The sequence below is a fragment of the Pelophylax lessonae genome (assembly GCF_965119305.1).
Source record: "Pelophylax lessonae genome assembly, chromosome: 3".
Lineage (NCBI taxonomy): Eukaryota > Metazoa > Chordata > Amphibia > Anura > Ranidae > Pelophylax > Pelophylax lessonae.
The window spans coordinates 343,488,906-343,510,033 of NC_138770.1; the positions used below are offsets into that span (position 1 = coordinate 343,488,906).

The window sequence follows — 21,128 nt, forward strand, 5'->3', positions numbered from 1 at the left end:
CTTCAGTGGGGTCTGGGCCGGAGATATAAGAGAGGCCGACCTCGTCAACTCAGACTCCTCCCAGGTACGTGACAGTATCAGTCAGCCAACTATGGAGTCTGAAAGGGAGGTCTCTCCACTGGAGAACGTTTGCCGATCGATCTCTGCACTATCCCACATGGTACAAAGCCTGCAAGGAAAATTGGATTGCATCGAAGATCAATTATCGGCCCGCAAAAATGACTCTTCTCTGACGGAGCCCAGCACATCCTGTGCGGCGGATTTCCACCCGGAACCTCGGGTTCCCATTCCTGAACGTTTTTCTGGAAATCGAAGAAAATTTCGGACTTTTCGTAATTCTTGTGAACTATACTTTTCCCTGTTGCCTCGAACCTTCTCTTCACAAGATACCAAGGTGGGGTTCATTATCTCGCTCCTTCGGGATGAGCCCCAATCCTGGGCTTTCCATCTTCGGGAACAACACGATCCAGCCTTGACAACCATGGACTCTTTTTTTTCTGCCATGTCCCAGCTATACGCAGATCCTTTTTGTCATCGGACTGCTGAATCAAAGCTTAGCAAGTTAAAGCAAGGCCTAAGGCCTGTGGAGGATTATGTGACAGATTTCCCTGTATGGAGTGCCGATACTCTGTGGAACCATTCGGCCCTCCATCATCAGTTCCGTCTTGGTTTGTCTGATGCCCTAAAGGATGAACTTGCCAGGGTGGGGGTACCAACGGCCTTAGAAGACCTGGTGAACCTTGTCATCCAGATTGACCGGAGGCTACGTGAGAGGCAAGCTGAAAGAACTAACAAGGCTCCTTTGGTCCGCCCGGAGTTTGGGGCTGATACTCCTCTCATTATCGTTAACCCCCCAGAGGTACCTCACTACCCTTCACGAAAGAGTTTCCAGAGATCCCCTCTGTCCACATCGGAACGTCTTCGACGCTATCGCTCCAATCTCTGCCTCTACTGTGGCGATGCCGGTCACCACATTCAGACTTGTCCTGTGAGGCCTTGCAGAACCTCCTCTAACTGGATTTCTATGATGCATCCACCCGGGACTAATCAAACACATCTCACCTTGCTTTGCCATCTGAAACTTCCTGAAAAGACTATCTCTGTTCCTGCTATTATAGACTCTGGGGCCTGTAGCTGTTTTGTGGATGTGACATTTGCAGCCCAACACAATCTACCTCTCTGTACCAAGAAACAAGGGTTTGTTGTTCACCTGGCTGATGGCTCTGGTATCAAGTCTGGTCCAGTGACACAAGAGACGGCTCCAATTTTCTGCTCTTCCTCCTCTGGTCATCAAGAATTCCTTTGCCTGGACGTTATAACATCACCCATGTTTCCTGTCATTCTTGGTATACCCTGGCTGAAGGCCCATAACCCTAGCATCAATTGGCTCACGGGTGAGATTTCCTTCTCTTCTCCCTACTGCCGGGCACACTGTGTTCCTGAGGAGTCCCTTACTGTTACCTCTCTCCTTGGTATCCACCCGGACCCCGAAGTCTTGAAACTGGTACCCACAGTTTACCACGAATACCTGGATGTTTTCAATAAAAAGAGCGCTGATTCTCTTCCTCCCCATCGTACATACGATTGCCCCATTGAACTGTTGCCAGGGGCTGAAATACCTTTTGGCCGGATCTACCCTCTCTCTGAGCTCGAATTAGAGACTCTCCGTAACTACATTAATGAAAGCCTGGAAAAAGGATTCATCCGACCCTCCACTTCACCCGCAGGAGCGGGCATATTCTTTGTTGAGAAAAAGGACCATACCCTTAGGCCCTGTGTGGATTATCGCGATCTCAATAAGATAACTGTCAAGAATCGTTATCCTCTTCCCCTAATTCCCGAACTTTTCCAGAGGTTACGAGGGGCACAGGTGTTCTCCAAACTTGATTTGAGGGGTGCCTACAACCTAGTCAGAATTTGTGAAGGAGACGAATGGAAAACCGCGTTTCGAACGCGCTTTGGGCATTTCGAATATCTGGTCATGCTATTCGGTCTTTGTAATGCCCCAGCCACATTCCAACATCTTGTTAATGATATATTTCGGGACTATCTTGATTTGTTTATCATCGTATACTTGGATGATATCCTTGTATTTTCCAGTTCTCTCGACCTACACAGAAACCATGTAAAGAAGGTACTGGACAGACTTCGCCAACACCGTCTTTACGCAAAAGCGGAGAAATGTGAGTTCGAAAAACAGGTTATCCAATTTCTGGGACTCATTATCTCTGCGGATGGCATTGCTATGGACCCGCAAAAGGTATCTGCCGTACTGGAATGGCCTGCCCCCGAGGACAAGAAAGCAGTACAGCCCTTTGTGGGCTTCGCTAATTTTTACAGGAAGTTTATAAAGAACTTTTCTGGCATCATATCCCCCATCACACAGCTGACCAAACAGTTTACCCCATTCAAATGGACTCCAGAGGCTCAAGCCGCCTTTGAACTATTAAAGACTCTGTTTACTTCCGCTCCCATTTTAAAACACCCAGATTCCGCTTTAGCCTATGTACTTGAAGTGGATGCCTCTGAAAATGCGGTCGGGGCTATACTATCCCAACGACAAGGAGCCAAGTCCCTACTCTACCCTATTGCCTTTTTCTCCAGAAAATTAAGCTCCTCTGAGAGGAACTATGACGTAGGAGATCGTGAACTGTTAGCCATAAAGGCTGCCCTGGAGGAATGGCGCTACCTACTGGAGGGGGCTGCACACCCTATCCTTATTTTTACAGACCATAAGAACTTAGAATATTTAAGAACTGCGAAAAGATTAAGACCTCGACAGGCAAGATGGGCACTTTTCTTCTCTCGATTTGTGTTCCATATAACTTTTCGTCCGGGCTCTAAGAATTGCAAACCTGATGCCCTTTCTCGCATGTTTCCTGAACCAGCTCCACCTCCTGAACCTGACACCATTTTGCCAGCTAAGAATTTCCTACTCTTGCAAACAGACTTGATGTCACAGATCAAGGGGACAGTTGCAAACTCCCCACCTCCTCTGAACTTGCATCTCCAGCAGAGGGATGGACTTTATTTCCACAAGGAACAAATTTTTATTCCTGAACAACTGAGGGTCACCATTCTTAAGAAGTGTCATGATCATCTTCTGGCTGGACACTTTGGTATCCATAAAACCTCTGATTTGGTCTCCCGTTCCTTTTGGTGGCCAGATTGGTTAAAGGACTGTAAAAACTATGTCAGATCCTGCTCTGTGTGTCTCAGAAACAAGTCTGATCGGGCCAAGACCTGGGGCCTGTTGGAATCCCTCCCCGTACCTGAAAAACCATGGAGTATGATCTCTATGGACTTTATTGTGGAACTTCCTCCATCTGAAGGGTTTACAACTATCTTTGTCGTAGTTGATCGTCTTTCCAAGATGGCACACTTTATACCTCTGAAAGGAACTCCCTCTGCCTCCGAAACTGCCTCCACGTTTATCAAAGAAGTGGTGAGATTGCATGGCATTCCAGCCAGCATTGTCTCTGATCGTGGGGTGCAGTTCACTTCCAAGTTTTGGAAAGCTTTATGTGAAGCATTAAACATTGAACTTTGTTTGTCTTCTGCCTACCACCCACAAACAAACGGACAGACCGAGAGGACAAACCAAACTCTTGAACAATATTTAAGGTGCTTCTCTTCTTTTTCTCAAGACGACTGGGTGTTACTCCTCCCTTTAGCGGAATTTGCTTATAATAACTCCGTTCATTCCGCCACCAAGCAGTCTCCTTTCTATGCCAATTATGGATATCACCCCTCCTTCCTACCTGAGTTACCTATGGAATCTGCTGTACCAGCTGTACAAGAAAGACTAAATTTTCTTAATGCCAACAGTCAGCTTTTGCGGGAAACCATTTTGAAGGCACAGGCTGGTAATAAAAAATTTTTTGATAGAAGAAGGAGAGGGAATTTGAATTTAAAACCGGGGGATAAGGTCTGGCTATCTACAGCAAACCTGAGATTAAAGTGTCCCTCAAAAAAGCTTGGCCCAAGATACCTAGGTCCATTTTCTATCAGGAAGAAGATCAATTCTGTGGCATTCGAATTAATCTTACCAGGTAATCTGAAGATCCATCCCGTGTTCCACGTTTCTTTACTGAAGTCAGCCGTTCCCAACCCCTTCCCAGATCGTGGATCTGAAGTTCCTGCTCCCCTTTTGATCGAAGGTAATGAAGAATTTGAGGTGGAGTCTATTCTGGACTGTAGAAGAAGGGGTGGTCGGACACAGCTTCTTATCAAGTGGAAGGGCTATGGCCCTGAGGATAATTCCTGGGAACCTGCTTCAAACGTCCATGCTCCTCGATTGTTACGAGCCTACCTTCTACAACATCCGGAAAAACGGTCTATGTTGGGCATCCGGAGGCTGCCCTTAAGGGGGGGGCAATGTCAGGGAATCCCTGTGAGACGTCTGGGGCGTCGCCGTGCACAGGCTATTCCCAGAAGAATGACTAATGGGCGTGGTGCCAGACAGGCTATTTAAAGGAAGTTCATTCCTGTTTCCTGTGCTGACTGATCTTCAGCTGTTTCCTGTGACCTGATGATACCTGTATGCTTCCCTGTTGCTGACCTGGCTTGTTCTGAACTTGGACTTGGATTCTGCTTCTGCTTCTCTGCTAAACCTGACCCGGCTCCGTCCCTGACTTTGGCTCTGCTTACGATTTGGTACCCTGCTGCACCGCCTGTTGATGACCCTGGCTTTCCTACTACTCTGACTCTGTCTCTCAGAACTACCCGAGTGCTTGCCTGGCTATCTGCTGCACATGTTCCATACAGCATTGCATGTTCCAGTTTCCAGGATCCGGACAAGCAGCCTATCCTGATCCATCAACAACCACAGGCACTCGTGTCCCTCCTGGCCTTTGACACCCTCTGTCTCACCTTCAGTGGGGTCTGGGCCGGAGATATAAGAGAGGCCGACCTCGTCAACTCAGACTCCTCCCAGGTACGTGACAGATACTGTGTTTGTGTGACTTAAGGAGTGGAAAAAACTTGCATGTAGGACCATTGCAGTATAGGAGTGTTCAGCCATTGTGAGGTAAGGTCAGATCTCTCTAGAATCTTGTCATTGCATGAAATAATAATAATAATTGACATAATTGAAGTTCTAATTTTATAACAGTTTGTCCCTGGGAAGGATGTGAGTAAGAGAGGATAGGGAGAGATGGAGGGGATATGAGAATAAGTAGGTAGATAGGAATTACAGGAAGGGAGATAGGAAAAGGGAGGGAGAAAAGGAACCAAGGGGTTAAGAGTAGTTCAATCTATCAAATGCATGTCTGCTCTACTGAATGATTAGTGGTATAAGGTGAGTGACATGTAGTAGAGAAATATGAGATTAGATGTATTACATTCAGTAGGGTATAGTATTTGAAGTACAAAACAGAAACATTTGTAGTCTGACAGTCAGAGAGAAGACTGATATACCTCTATTGTACATATAGCAATGTATCTTTATGGATTAAAGAGGTGTTTAAGAAGAATAAATCCATGTGGTATGTAAAGCCCACTAAGCACTATTGGATAACAGGTAGAGGAGGCAAGATGTGTATTTAGCCCATTACCTGTCGGTTTGAAGAGCGGTAATGGAAGCATGGTATGGTACGTTTGAAGAGAATTGGGGGGGGGGGTGTTTTAATTTAGATGTGGGTATTCCTCCTTGGGGTACCTAGGTGGACTCACAAGCCTGTAATGCATAGTTGTTAATGGAGAGAAAAACCAGAAGTAGTTTCTTGACTGGTGGAGTGACTCCTCTGATACCTTGCTGAGTTATATGATCATTCTTCTAATGGAAAGGTAGGGTATTAGGGAGTTGATTGAGGAGTCCGCTTTAGCTTCCATTATAGCAATATTTGATATGTAGCAGATTGGGAAAATTGGTGGGGCATAAGTATCATAGTATTTGGAGTAGGAGCTTGGGATATACTGATGTTTACTCGAGTTCGGCTGGCATAACAGTTAATGAGAGACGACAGTCAGGATATGTCTATGTTTACGGTGCGTGCCAGGATTAAACTGAGAAGACATAGTAGCATCAGGTAATGTAATCAAGCAACTCGAGCCTCATTAAGAGAACATAACTGAATGGGGGATAACGTTTTTATCCTGGAATGTAAAAAGGGGGCTCGGGTAAGGGGGAGCCGTATGGTGAGGCTCACTGTGTTTTCAGACACGTTGTGGTTTGCGGCGAGCTGGGGAAGTAGGAAGGCTTTCTCCTTCTTGACGTCTGTGGTCAACAAGCTGGGGTGAGACGGATCTGCGGCGTCTGGGGTTGGAAGAACATTGTGGTCAGATGTCTTCCATGGATGCTGAATGTAGTGGTGATAGTAACCAGAAGGAGCAATACCAGTCTGGCAATTCCACCATGGGTAAATCAAGGCTTTCACAGAACCACTGTAGATCCTCTGGAACATGCAGGTTGGCTGTGCGACCCATAGCAGTAGCAGACAGACAGAAAGGGAATTTCCAGCGGTAGGGTATTCTGCGGTCACGGAGTAAAGCAGAGGGCGGATGTCTTTTCTGTTTTGCAGCGTAATATGGTAGAGATCCTGATAAAGTTTGATTTGTGAACCATTATAAATGATGCAGCTTCGGTTTCTAGCTCATCTGAGGATTTCTTCCTTGAGGCGATAGTTTATAAAAGTGTGCTTTAATTCAATGCAACTCAGCGGTTAGTGAACTTAGCCTTACTGTTCCTTAGAAACACATGCAGCTTAAAGGCAACTCCCAAAAATGTAGCTGAAAGGATTGGTATCTTCGAATGTTGTCCTGAAAACCCATGAGGACTAACTCCCCACTGTACATCATTTTTAAACAATTGTTTTTGCATTGATAACCCATGGCAGTACTCCGCTACTCTTGTCCTTTTTTGATAATCCCTTGCCTATTAGATTTGAAAATATCTAGACTTGATTTTCAATTGTTGGCCCCTATAGGCCTCAGTGGGGTTTGGATTAATAGTTGCAAATTTTTGATTTTGTAAAAAATTTGACAAACATCCCGCAAACTGAACCTAAGCATATTCACTCATCCCTGGAAGACAACAGCACACCTGTAGTATATGAGCTATAGGGAATTTATGAGCTTTTATATAGTAAACTAAACTTTAGAGTTGCATTATCAGTTGCAATCCTAAGTTCTTAACACACAAGCGATTACATAGCATTCCTTTATTTTAGTATTAACTACCAAGATGCAGAAATACTTGGATCATTGATCTCTATACATGTCACTTTTTCTTGTGAGATAATCGTAAAACTGAGTGCGGACAAATCATACTTATATATGGAAAGCATTTTCTTTGCTGCTAGTCTGCAATAGCTGCAAAAAGAAATTCCATTCAGATCATACTGTAACACTGAAGTCAGAGATGAATGGGCTAATGTCCACATGGGACCTAGAAGCTGTTACAGTATGCTATGCAACTTTTCATGATTCATTCCTACTCATCAGAACAGAATCTCCTCCAGCACATGGCCAAATATTTTACTGAATAGAAACCTGACAAGGAAAATAACAATCTAGGAATCCACTTGATAGAACAGTATTTTTAAAGACACCTCTGTGCCATCTCAAATACAAAGATTTATTGTATCTTATGCTGTACTTTTGTTTCAATTATGCAAATAACCACAATAAATTTCTTTGCAGACACAGAATATTTCATTTGAAGAACTGAAAAAATATATTAAACAAGAAGTTTTGCGAATATTTGAAGGTAAGAGGGACCAGGTAGAAAATATGAATATGTCATCTAAGCTAGCTATCATTACATTCTGAATTCACAGGGTTTCCTTGGTCTGCAGTTAAGAAGCCTTTTTGTCATTCTAGTTCTGAGTTATTATAAACCATGTAGAATATATTCTTCCATGTGTGCATGTGTATTTGCATTTTCTTACTTTTGTCGATAATTATCATTTAGAACAATGTGACACTGGTGATCCTACCCCTGGCAAAGGACCATCAGCAGCAGTAGGACAGAAATGTAACTATCAAATACTTTACTGGTCAAATCCTCACTGAATGCAGTGACTTGGTGACACTCACTAATTTAGGCATAAAGATAGGGACACCATGCCAAAAAGATGGTTGAGATTCAGTACTTCTGGTAAGTTTTTGCCAGCAACAAAATACATTGTAGGTAGTGTGGCATATACCACATATATATATATATAGTTTTGAAAAATTGATAACAAAATTTAATTTTCTTATTTAGAAATACTTTAGGCACTACATTTGAATTTGTTACTTCTGCAGTGAAATAATATTTGGAGAAAGCGTTTCTTTTTTACCTCTCTCTTCCTTAAATGTTATTTCTAGTATTCACAGAATGGTGCCACACTGGGGACTGTACAACACAATTATCCTAATCCATCAAAATTAATTACCTACCTATCAAGAAGAACCTGCAATATCATTTTAAAGTTTATCTGCTTCAATGAACAGGACATGACATATCAATTACAAATGAAATGCAAAAATATAATAGGTTTTCCAAAGGGGAGGATGACGTAAAATATGAAGTTAGTTTAAAAAATGAAGCTTAACTTATTTAAACAGATGTTTATTATATTAATATACCAGGTCAGGCTACAGTTCCAGCAGCCTATCTAGAAGTCTGATAAAAAAGTGGTGGGTTTAACACTTTGATTCTTTGGAAATCTAAGGATACAATTGAAGCGAATAATGTAAGCACAAAATAACATAATTTGTGTTTTAATAACATAAAAACACATACTGTATAGGGTTGAGCGGACACCTAGATGTCCGTGTTCGACGGGTTCGGCCGAACTTTAAAAAAAAGTCCGGGTCCGTGTCCCGGACTTTTACCGAACTTTTCCCGGACACCGAACCCCATTGAAGTCAATGGGGACCCGAACTTTAAGGCACTAAAATGGATCTAAAACACCAATGGAAAGGGCTAGAGTGCTGCAAATGGCAGCAAAACATAGTTAAGAGCATGGCAAGTGCTCTGCAAACAAATGTGGATAGGGAAATAACTTAAAACAACAAAAAAAAAACAGAAAAATAAAACAATGTTCTTCATCTCTGAAGGACGAGGCCCATATGGAGTAGGAGGGAGGTTGAGGTGGTGGTGGATGTGGCGGTGTCATAGGCGTGCGCACAGGGTGTGCCTGGTGTACCTGGGCACACCCTAATCACCTAGGGCACATAGCATTATCGCTCTGTTTGCCAGTGAGGAGATGGGAAAGATCTCCCTCGCACCTGCTCTGCTCTATTTCTCTTTGCCAGCAGGGAGAGTAATGTATCGGGGCCATGTACATGTAGGCAAACACATGCATGTGTATTTCAACTTTGGGGTGCACACCCTAATGCAATAGGCTGCGCACACCTATGGGCGGTGTAGGTGGAAGCGGCGGTGGAGGAGGACCAGGGCCGGATTAAGAGCATCATGGTCTTGGTGCTGAGGATTTTGAAGGGCCTTAAGGGCCGTGCCTTGGCATGCACCCAGAGGAGGAAGGGTGCAGCCATGCATGCCTAATTCAACATGGGATGCTGTCTCTGAAGCCCATAAACACATCCATGCATCGGCAACTGTCCCTCCTTGTCCGGCCTTCGCGCTGTGTGGGGAGGTTCTGAGGGTGCTGCCTGGGGAAGCGAGCATAGAAGCCAGACTTCTGTGTTTACAAGTGACAGAAGAGCGGTCACAGTGAATATGGCCAACCCGGGGCCTATATAAAAGGTAGGGGCCTGCATGGAGCTGCAGCTCCAATAGCCCCTACGTTAATCTGGCCCTGAGGAGGAGGACGAGGTAGCCAACACTGCTTCTTTTCACAAATTTTAAATGAGGGTACACCCCAAAAGAGTGAGAAAGAGCAAAAATGGAACAATGGCTGGGTAAGGTCGGTATCCATTGCTATTCTGCACAAGGTACGGAAAAGTCCAGTGGGATCCATGCCTGGTTCATTTTAATGAACGTGAGCTTGTCCACATTGTCTCTGGACAGGCGGCTGCGCTTGTCTGTTATAACACCCCCAGCCGTGCTAAATACCCGTTCAGATAATACACTGGCTGCAGGGCACGCCAGCACCTCCAAGGCGTAAAGGGCAAGCTCAGGCCATGTGCCCAATTTGGAGACCCAGAAGTTGAAGGGGGCAGACCCCTCATTCACTACATGTAGGTGTGTGCACACATACTGCTCCACCATGTTGGTAAAATGCTGCCTCCTGCTAAGACGTTCCATCTGAGCTGCTGGTGCTGCTGTTTGTTGTGGCGTGCTGACAAAGCTTTTCCACATTTCGGCCATGCTAACCCTGCCTTCTGAGGTGCTGGCGGTGCCCTGGTTGAGTTGGCGACCTCCTCCTCCTCCTCCTCTGCCTTGTGCTTCCACTGTGGCCCCGCTGTCAGATGGGAATGCCAGCAGCATCGCGTCTACCAGCGTGCGCTTGTACTCGCGCATCTTGCGATCGCGCTCCAGTGAGTGAATTAAGGACGGTACGTTGTCCTTGTAACGGGGATCCAGCAGCGTGGCCACCCAGTAATCAGCACAAGTTAGAATGTGGGCAACTCGGCGGTCGTTGTGGAGACACTGCAGCATGTAATCGCTCATGTGTGCCAGGCTGCCCAGAGGCGACGAAAGGCTGTCCTCTGTGGGAGGTGTATCGTCCGTGTCCTCTGTATCCCCCCAGCCACGCACCAGTGATGGCCATGAGCTGGCCTGGGTGCCACCCTGCTGTGAACATGGTTCCATCTCCTCCTCCAGCTCCTCCTCCTCCTCATCCTCCTCATCCTCCAGAACTGTGCCCCTGCTGGACAATTGTGTCCCTGGCGTTTGTGTGTGCAGGAACCCACCCTCGGAGCCCCTTGCGAATGACTGCCCTGAAAGCCTTTGAAATGTTACCTCTTCATCCTCCTCCTCCTCCTCCTCATCCTGTGCCACATCCTCTTCCATCATCGCCCGAATTGTTTTTTCAAGGAGGCATAGAAGTGGGATAGTTAAGCTGAGAACGGCGTCATTGCCACTGGCCATGTTGGTGGAGTACTCAAAACAGCGCAACAAGGCACACAGGTCTCGCATGGAGGCCCAGTTATTGGTGGTGAAGTGGTGCTGTTCCGCAGAGCGACTCACGCGTGCGTGCTGCAGCTGAAACTCCACTATGGCCTGCTGCTGCTCGCACAGTCTTTGCAGCATGTGCAAGGTGGAGTTCCACCTTGTGGGCACGTCACATATGAGGCGGTGAGCGGGAAGGCCGAAGTTACGCTGCAGCCCTGCCAGGCGAGCAGCAGCAGGGTGAGAACGCCGAAAGTGCGCACAGACGGCCCGCACTTTCTGCAGCAGCTCTGACATATCGGGGTAGTTTTTAAGGAACCTCTGCACCACCAAATTCAGCACATGCGCCAGGCAAGGGATGTGCGTCAAACCGGCTAGGCCCAGAGCTGCTATGAGATTTCGCCCGTTATCGCACACCACCAGGCCGGGCTTGAGGCTCGCTGGCAGCAACCACTCATTTGTCTGCTGTTCCATGCTCCTCCACAACTCCTGCGTGGTGTGTGGTTTGTCCCCCAAACAGGCAAGTTGTAAAACTGCCTGCTGTCGTTTAGCCCTGGCCGTGCTGAAGTTGGTGGTGAAGGTATTACGCTGTCCGGATGAGGAGGCGGTAGAGGATGAGGTAGCGGAGTAGGATGAGTTAGGAACAGGAGGCAAACTGAAGCGCCCTGCAATCCTCGGTGGTGGAAGGACATGTGCCAAATTGCTATCCGCCTCAGGCCCATCCGCCACTGCATTTACCCAGTGTGCCGTTAGGGAGATATAACGCCCCTGACCGTGCTTACTGGTCCACGTATCGGTAGTTAGGTGGACCTTGGCACAGATGGTGTTGCGCAGTGCACACCTGATTTTTTCCCCCACTTGGTTGTGCAGGGAAGGGATGGCTTGCCTGGAAAAGTAGTGGCGGCTGGGCACGACGTACTGTGGGACAGCCACTGACATAAGCTTTTTAAAACTGGGCGTCTCCACCAGACGGAATGACAGCATTTCAAAGGCCAATAATTGTGAAATGCTGGCATTCAGGGCCAGGGATCGCGGGTGGGTAGGGGGGTACTTCCTCTTCCTCTCAAGTGTTTGGGAGATGGAAAGCTGAACGCTTCCACGGGACATTGTGGAGATGGTTGTTGGTGACCCAGGTGGTGGTGTTGCTGACAGATCGTCTGTTTGCGGGGTGGCAGGTGCCGGTATGACTACAGAGGTGGCTGGAGCGGCCGAGACTGCAGCAGAAGAGGAAGCAGGATGAGCCAGAGACGTTTCTTGGTTTTGAAGGTGTGTACTCCACTGCAGCTCGTGCTTTGCACTTAGATGCCTGATCATGCAGGTTGTGCTCAGGTTGAGAAGGTTTATGCCTCGCTTCAGGCTCTGATTGCACAGGGTGCAAACCACTCGTGTCCTGTCATCAGCACATTTTCTAAAGAACTTCCACGCTAGAGAACTCTTTTGAGCTGACTTTGGTGCGCTCGTTCCCTTGCTGCGTTGGGCAGTAGCAGGCGTAGTGTCTAGGGCACGGCCGCTCCGCTTCTGCACCCTGCTCCCTCTTCTGCTGTGCTGGTGGCACTGTGCGACCACCGCCTCTTCCTCCAAACTACTCAGGTCACCTGCATGACCTTCATTCCATGTGGGGTCGAGGACCTCATCGTCCTCCACATCATCTTCCACCCAGTCTTCACCCCTGCCCTCCCTGTCGGTCTCCACAATGCTGAACGCCGCAGCAGTTGGCACCTGCGTTTCGTCATCATCGGAGACGTGCTGTGATGGTCCTTCCATGTACTCATCTTGAGAAATAAGTGGTTGGGCATCGCTGCACTCAATCTCTTCCACTTCTGGGGCAGGGCTAGGTGGATGGCCCTGGGAAACCCTGCTGACAGAGTCCTCAAAAAGAATAAGAGACTGCTCTATGGCTTGGGGCTCAGACTGCTTGCCTGATTTGCAAGGGGGTGAGGTGAAAGACGGTTGGACATTGGCTGCAGGTGCCAACTCTGACCTTTCTGCAGTAGACTGGGTGGGAGACAATGTGAAGGAACTGGAGGCACTGTCAGCAGCAAACCAATCTACTATCGCCTCTCTGTGTTCTGGCCTCATCACTTCTAGAGGCGTATGATGCCCTACCAAATACTGATGCAGGTTCTGTCGCCTACTCACACTTGAGGAAGGTGTTTCACTTGTGCGTGTAGCTGGCACAGATCGACCACGTCCTCTCCTTGCAACAGGAGCTCTAGCAGCAGCACCACCACGACCCAGGCCACGGCCCCTATTTGACGCTCTCCTCATATTTCTGAAATTTAAGATCTTGCCCTAGAAAGGTCTTTATTGAATAGCGGAACAAAAGAACAACAGTATCGCTCAGGTGTATCTCACAGTCAAATATGCAAACTATGCCGCAATTTAATGTTTTTTACACCAAAAGGGTGTGTATTGAATAGCAGAATAGGATAAAAAACTGTGTATCTCACACGTACAAACACAGACTAGGCCCGATTAAATTTTTTCCTACCCTAAAGGGAGGATGAGGAAGAGGAGTATGGAACAGGCAGCACCCTCAAATCTTCAGAAGTATGAGATGAACCCCAAAAACTTGGAAAGGTGGATCTCACACGTAACGACACAGACTATTCCGCAATTTAATTGAGCCACAAAGGTTTTTATTGAATAGCGGAATAGGAAATATGATCAAAAAAAAGTGTATGTTTTTCACACGTACAGAAGCACACTAGGCCCCAATTACTATTGTTTGTACACCTAAAAGGATGGATGAGGAGGAGGAGGAGGAGGAGGAGGAGTATAGAACAGGCAGCACCCTCAAAGCTTCAGAAGTATGAGATGAACCCCAAAAACTTGGAAAGGTGGATCTCACACGTACCGACACAGACTATTCCGCAATTTAATTGAGCCCCAAAGGTTTTTATTGAATAGCGGAATAGGAAATATGATCAAAAAAAAGTGTATGTTTTTCACACGTACAGAAGCACACTAGGCCCCAATTACTATTGTTTGTACACCTAAAAGGATGGATGAGGAGGAGGAGGAGGAGGAGGAGTATAGAACAGGCAGCACCCTCAAAGCTTCAGAAGTATGAGATGAACCCCAAAAACTTGGAAAGGTGGATCTCACACGTACCGACACAGACTATTCCGCAATTTAATTGAGCCCCAAAGGTTTTTATTGAATAGCGGAATAGGAAATATGATCAAAAAAAAGTGTATGTTTTTCACACGTACAGAAGCACACTAGGCCCCAATTACTATTGTTTGTACACCTAAAAGGATGGATGAGGAAGAGGAGGAGGAGGAGTATAGAACAGGCAGCACCCTCAAAGCTTCAGAAGTATGAGATGAACCCCAAAAACTTGGAAAGCTGGATCTCACACGTACCGACACAGACTATTCCGCAATTTAATTGAGCCCCAAAGGTTTTTATTGAATAGCGGAATAGGAAATATGATCAAAAAAAAGTGTATGTTTTTCACACGTACAGAAGCACACTAGGCCCCAATTACTATTGTTTGTACACCTAAAAGGATGGATGAGGAGGAGGAGTATAGAACAGGCAGCACCCTCAAAGCTTCAGAAGTATGAGATGAACCCCAAAAACTTGGAAAGGTGGATCTCACACGTACCGACACAGACTATTCCGCAATTTAATTGAGCCCCAAAGGTTTTTATTGAATAGCGGAATAGGAAATATGATCAAAAAAAAGTGTATGTTTTTCACACGTACAGAAGCACACTAGGCCCCAATTACTATTGTTTGTACACCTAAAAGGATGGATGAGGAGGAGGAGGAGGAGGAGTATAGAACAGGCAGCACCCTCAAAGCTTCAGAAGTATGAGATGAACCCCAAAAACTTGGAAAGGTGGATCTCACACGTACCGACACAGACTATTCCGCAATTTAATTGAGCCCCAAAGGTTTTTATTGAATAGCGGAATAGGAAATATGATCAAAAAAAACTGTATGTTTTTCACACGTACAGAAGCACACTAGGCCCCAATTACTATTGTTTGTACACCTAAAAGGATGGATGAGGAAGAGGAGGAGGAGGAGTATAGAACAGGCAGCACCCTCAAAGCTTCAGAAGTATGAGATGAACCCCAAAAACTTGGAAAGCTGGATCTCACACGTACCGACACAGACTATTCCGCAATTTAATTGAGCCCCAAAGGTTTTTATTGAATAACGGAATAGGAAATATGATCAAAAAAAGTGTATGTTTTTCACACGTACAGAAGCACACTAGGCCCCAATTACTATTGTTTGTACACCTAAAAGGATGGATGAGGAGGAGGAGGAGGAGTATAGAACAGGCAGCACCCTCAAAGCTTCAGAAGTATGAGATTGTGTTCACTGTACCCCACAAAGATTGTGTTCACTGTACCCCACAAAGGTTGTGTTCACTGCACCCCACAAAGATTGTGTTCACTGCACCCCACAAAGATTGTGTTCACTGCACCCCACAAAGATTGTGTTCACTGTACCCCACAAAGGTTTTGTTCACTGCACCCCACAAAGATTGTGTTCACTGCACTCCAAAAGGATTGTCTTCACTGCACCCCACAAAGATTGTGTTCACTGTACCCCACAAAGGTTTTGTTCACTGCACCCCACAAAGATTGTGTTCACTGCACCCCACAAGGATTGTCTTCACTGCACCCCACAAGGATTGTCTTCACTGTACCCCACAAAGATTTTGTTCACTGCACCCCACAAAGATTGTGTTCACTGTACCCCACAAAGATTTTGTTCACTGCACTCCAAAAGGATTGTCTTCACTGCACCCCACAAAGATTGTGTTCACTGTACCCCACAAAGGTTTTGTTCACTGCACCCCACAAAGATTGTGTTCACTGTACCCCACAAAGGTTTTGTTCACTGCACCCCACAAAGATTGTGTTCACTGTACCCCACAAAGATTGTGTTCACTGTACCCCACAAAGGTTTTGTTCACTGCACCCCACAAAGATTGTGTTCACTGTACCCCACAAAGGTTGTGTTCACTGCACCCCACAAAGGTTTTGTTCACTGCACCCCACAAAGATTGTGTTCACTGTACCCCACAAAGGTTTTGTTCACTGCACCCCACAAAGATTGTGTTCACTGTACCCCACAAAGATTGTGTTCACTGCACTCCAAAAGGATTGTCTTCACTGCACCCCACAAAGATTGTGTTCACTGTACCCCACAAAGGTTTTGTTCACTGCACCCCACAAAGATTGTGTTCACTGTACCCCACAAAGGTTTTGTTCACTGCACCCCACAAAGATTGTGTTCACTGTACCCCTCAAAGATTTTGTTCACTGCACCCCACAAGCATTGTCTTCACTGCACCCCACAAGGATTGTCTTCACTGCACCCCACAAAGATTGTGTTCACTGCACCCCACAAAGGTTTTGTTCACTGCACCCCACAAAGATTGTGTTCACTGTACCCCCCCAAAGATTTTGTTCACTGCACCCCACAAGGATTGTCTTCTCTGCACCCCACAAAGATTGTGTTCACTGTACCCCCCAAAGATTTTGTTCACTGCACCCCACAAGGATTGTCTTCACTGCACCCCACAAGGATTGTCTTCACTGCACCCCACAAAGATTGTGTTCACTGTACCCCCACAAAGGTTTTGTTCACTGCACCCCACAAAGATTTTGTTCACTGCACTCCAAAAGGATTGTGTTCACTGCACCCCAAAAAGATTGTGTTCACTGCAGCCCACACACAGAAAAATGGATGTGGATCACTGACACCTGCCTATCTCCTATCCCACACCACACAGCAATATCGATTGTAGTTTGTAGAACACACTTTCCCTAAAATTCAGCAGACTCTGTCCCTAACAGGATTGAGAAGAGATCGTAGATCAGGAGAACTAAGTGCAGACCCCACCCCACACAGCAATATCGATTGTAGTTTGTAGAACACACTGACCCTATAATTCAGCAGACTCTATCCCTAAAATGCCTACAACTCGCCCTGCCTAAACACTCCGACCTGTCCCTCAATTCTATCCGGACACAAATGTTTTTTTCCTGCCTATCTTTCCCTAATCAGCAGCCAGCACGTTGATGTGTGCTCTGTCCCTGATCTAAGCAGCATAATGACGCCGCTGCGGCTGCCTCGAACTTATAAAGACTTGGTCACATGCTTCAGACGGCCAATCACAGCTACTGAGACATTTGCAGGCATGGCTGGGATGGCTTAAGGCACACCAGTTAAACGATTGTTGATTGGCTGTTGAAAGCCCGCCATGAAAAGAGCGCCAAAGCATGCAAAACCCGGAAATAAAACGACCGAACACGGATTTTTACCCGAATATACAGTAAAGTGTCCGTGTTCGTGTTCGGGTAACAAAAATCCAATTATTCGGTACGAACACGAATAATACAGTCCGTGTTCGCTCAACACTAATACTGTACATTTGTAATTCATTTTCTTAAACAGTATATTTATTGACCTTCATTTAAATGTACCATTAACCATCTAGGCTGAGTTATATTATTATCCACTGCATTGTACTGATGTACTGATGTACTGTATAACAGTAATGATTTTTGGCTGTTCTCCACATCTGGGATTATCTCTAACATATTGTATACATTATATGTTGAACTTTTTGTTGTGTGCACCTGAAGCTTACAATTATTACAGTGGCTCCACAATAATTGTGAGGAGTCATTGCAGTACATCCTGGCAACATGTCACTGTGACAGAGAGTCAAAGTGAACAAAGTGAAATGTTTTTTGTAAGTACAATTTGTACACCTGTATATTAACATCTTGCTATGCTAAAGAGAATCATTCCTTTGAGTCATTTTGGGGGTTTTGTGCATATTATAACTAATATACCTAAACAGGGTTCACAGCAGTAGAGCAAGGGGATTACCAAAAATCACATTTAGTGGGAGCAACCTGCAAAAGGTTTGACAGTATAGATAAATTAATAATATTGCATGATAACATGTATATACTCAGTTTTCCTTTTTACTAGTTCAATCAATTTAAAAGTGTCACCCGGCACTCACATTATAGTGAAAGAAGTCTGTTTATCTTACTACCAGGCAGAAATTTCTGAATTGGGCAGGCCATACATGTTGCAAATATCTTCCCTGCAACTACGGGTTGCAGGAAAGAAATTTGCACGATTTCCCCATCAACACAGACAGGGGAATCCCTCCTGCCGAGCAATTTTCTGCTCCCGTTGGGGGGGGGGAACCTCCCCCGCTGGGAGAAGACAGTGATTACCGCTAGCAGCTGTAGCAGCCGCTAGCAATAATCGCAATAGATTCTGGAAGGCTGGTTGTTCCCAAGTTGATCGATCAATCAAATTGGTACATTCAGCCTGCCTATTAATGGTTCGATCCTCGGCCAGTTTGTGATGAACCTAACACCTAATGAACTTTAAAATGTACTTTGTTATCAAGTTCATAATGTATAGTAAAAGCACAGAAAATAAACACATCCATAAATGCATGCCTCCTTTGTAGTTCTTAGAGTTTTGTAATTGTACCCAAAATCTGATCCCTATATGATCGTACAAAACAACAAATCATTTTTTCTGACTCCACAAATTCGGTTATTTTCAAAGCCAACTCGTTAACTTTTACGTATAATTAACTGACTAAGTATTAACTGACTAAAGTATCAACTAATGTACATTTTAAAAGCTAAAATAGGTGTTAAACAAAATGCCATTTGCACCATTGTGCAGATAATCATTTAATATCAAATCTAGTATTCAGATGTTCAAAAAGTTAATTCCTGTCTGCCCTGCAGGATTTTACATTTCATATCTGAAACGGAAATGAAGTGAAAATAATTTATCTTTGTACAATATGTTGTAGTCATGCAATCAATTACAATGTGTGGTCAAAGCACTGTGCTACAAAGATTTTTTAAAAGCTTACAATTGCTGCTCATTTGTGTAGTCTGTGAAACCCGTTGCTCAGTACAACTAATTGACAACTCTGGTAGCACATTAAAGAAATAACTCAATAATGTGGAGCCAAGTGCTAAACAGTTATCTCTAAAAGCATTTTAATAGCAGGTAATTACTGCTTCAGGCATTGATTTAATGAATGTTGCTCAAAACTGGTTTTGAGTAAATTAACAGAAATCAATTGCTTTCATACCTGACTGTAGTCAGCCAACAAACTAAATTTAAAAATGAGGGCTTTGTATTGTTATTCTTGTCATACAAGTGTGTTAAAGATTGTGGTTTGCATAGTTCAGTCAGCATTTTTGTAAGTAATTGAATGGTTTTGATGAGAACTGTGTGCATACTATAACAATGTGAATGCAATTCAAAAGCAGACACATATATTACCCTAATATGTTAAACAATGACCCAGGGTGTGGGGGCATACTACTGGGGCAAACCAATTTGCTTTATGTAAATGCTTATGTATTCTTTTGGGTATGATATTGTAGCATGTTAACAGGGAATTCCACTCAGAAGTAGCAATTACCTTATGAAGAAAGCTCCTTCTTCAGGTATGCAGCACTGTTATAATATCAGGAAATTTTATCTTTATAATATCAGGAAAACGTATCTCTTTAGCCATATTGGAGAGCAATGTGAGTGATGTGAGCTTATGTAATGGCAATACTAAGAGCAGCGAGGGTTGGAAAAATGCCAAATGTTTTACATACATAATTAAACATATTGGACTAGGTGGGACTTTAAATGAGACCCAAGCTGGTGTTGCCCGGCGTCTCCATCCCTATAACAAAAAACAAAATGAGGTTGAAGGATTGTAAGAGGTGCATGAAAGTCAGCCAGCCCCTAGTCTGATGTACTCACCCTCCAGTCTGTCACCAACCAAATAAAACCTGTCTCTTAGTACAAAGAACAGGGGTTTAGTTGACACACATTTGCAAACGCATGTGAAAGCTGCAGAGCCACTTCACGGCACCCTGTTAAATCTGCAGTCCTACACTTTTAATTTAGTGTCCTCACACTGGAGGCACATGGCCGCTAATGGATGGATGGGGGAACAGGTGAGAGGGAGACAGCCCAACCTCCCCCAACTCACCCTCATCCACGACTGGCTGTTGTCTCAAAGACTCAAATAATTAGGTTATAACCATGGTGCAAACTGGAAAAGACCAGCTGAAAAGCATTACACCTCCATCCCCTTGTTGGATGCAGTATATAGATAGGAAGGGATTTTATGTATGGGGCATGGCCTGTAAAGCTCACTGCCTTTGAAATCCCTAATTTCCTCTTTGGGACTTTATGTGAGACAAGCAGGACATGCTATTGGTCTCCATCCCTGTATACGGAAAACACTAAGGTCAAATCAAAACTGCATCCACCAAAAACGCACAAAAATCGCACGGTGGGACTTTATATGAGGCACCAAGCTGTAAGCAAGGCGTCTCCATCCCTGGTTGCTTAAACATATTGGACTAGGTGGGACTTTAAATGAGACCCAAGCTGGTGTTGCCCGGCGTCTCAATCCCTATAACAAAAAACAAAATGAGGTTGAAGGATTGTAAGAGGTGCATGAAAGTCAGCCAGCCCCCAGTCTGATGTACTCACCCTCCAGTTTGTCACCAACCAAATAAAACCTGTCTCTTGGTACAAAGAACAGGGGTTTAGTTGACACACATTTGCAAACGCATGTGAAAGCTGCAGAGCCACTTCACGGCACCCTGTTAAATCTGCAGTCCTAACACTCTTAATTTAGTGACCACACACTGGAGGCACATGGCCGCTAATGGATGGATGGGGGAACAGGTGAGAGGGAGACAGCCCAACCTCCCCCAACTCACCCTCATCCACGACTGGCTGTTGTCTCAAAGACTCAAATAATTAGGTTATAACCATGGTGCAAACTGGAAAAGACCAGCTGAAAAGCATTACACCTCCATCCCCTTGGTGGATGCAGTATATAGATAGGAAGGGATTTTATGTATGGGGCATGGCCTGTAAAGCACACTGCCTTTGAAATCCCTACTTTCCTATTTGGGACTTACAGCATGGTGCCTCATATAAAGTCCCACCGTGCGATTTTTGTGCGTTTTTGGTGGATGCAGTTTTGATTTGACCTTAGTGTTTTCCGTATACAGGGATGGAGACCAATAGCATGTCCTGCTTGTCTCACATAAAGTCCCAAAGAAGAAATTACAAGAGGGTG

At 45.1% G+C, this 21,128-nt stretch overlaps 1 protein-coding gene across 1 annotated transcript in view; it reads left to right on the top strand.

Annotated features, from left to right (window-relative positions):
- Window positions 1–21,128, top strand: part of COL19A1 (collagen type XIX alpha 1 chain) — a 1,241,599-nt gene that overhangs the window by 1,138,751 nt on the left and 81,720 nt on the right. The window contains exon 49 of the mRNA XM_082249430.1: window positions 7,642–7,708. Within this exon, the coding sequence (XP_082105556.1) occupies window positions 7,642–7,708 (67 nt within the window). The remainder of the gene's footprint in view (window positions 1–7,641; window positions 7,709–21,128) is intronic.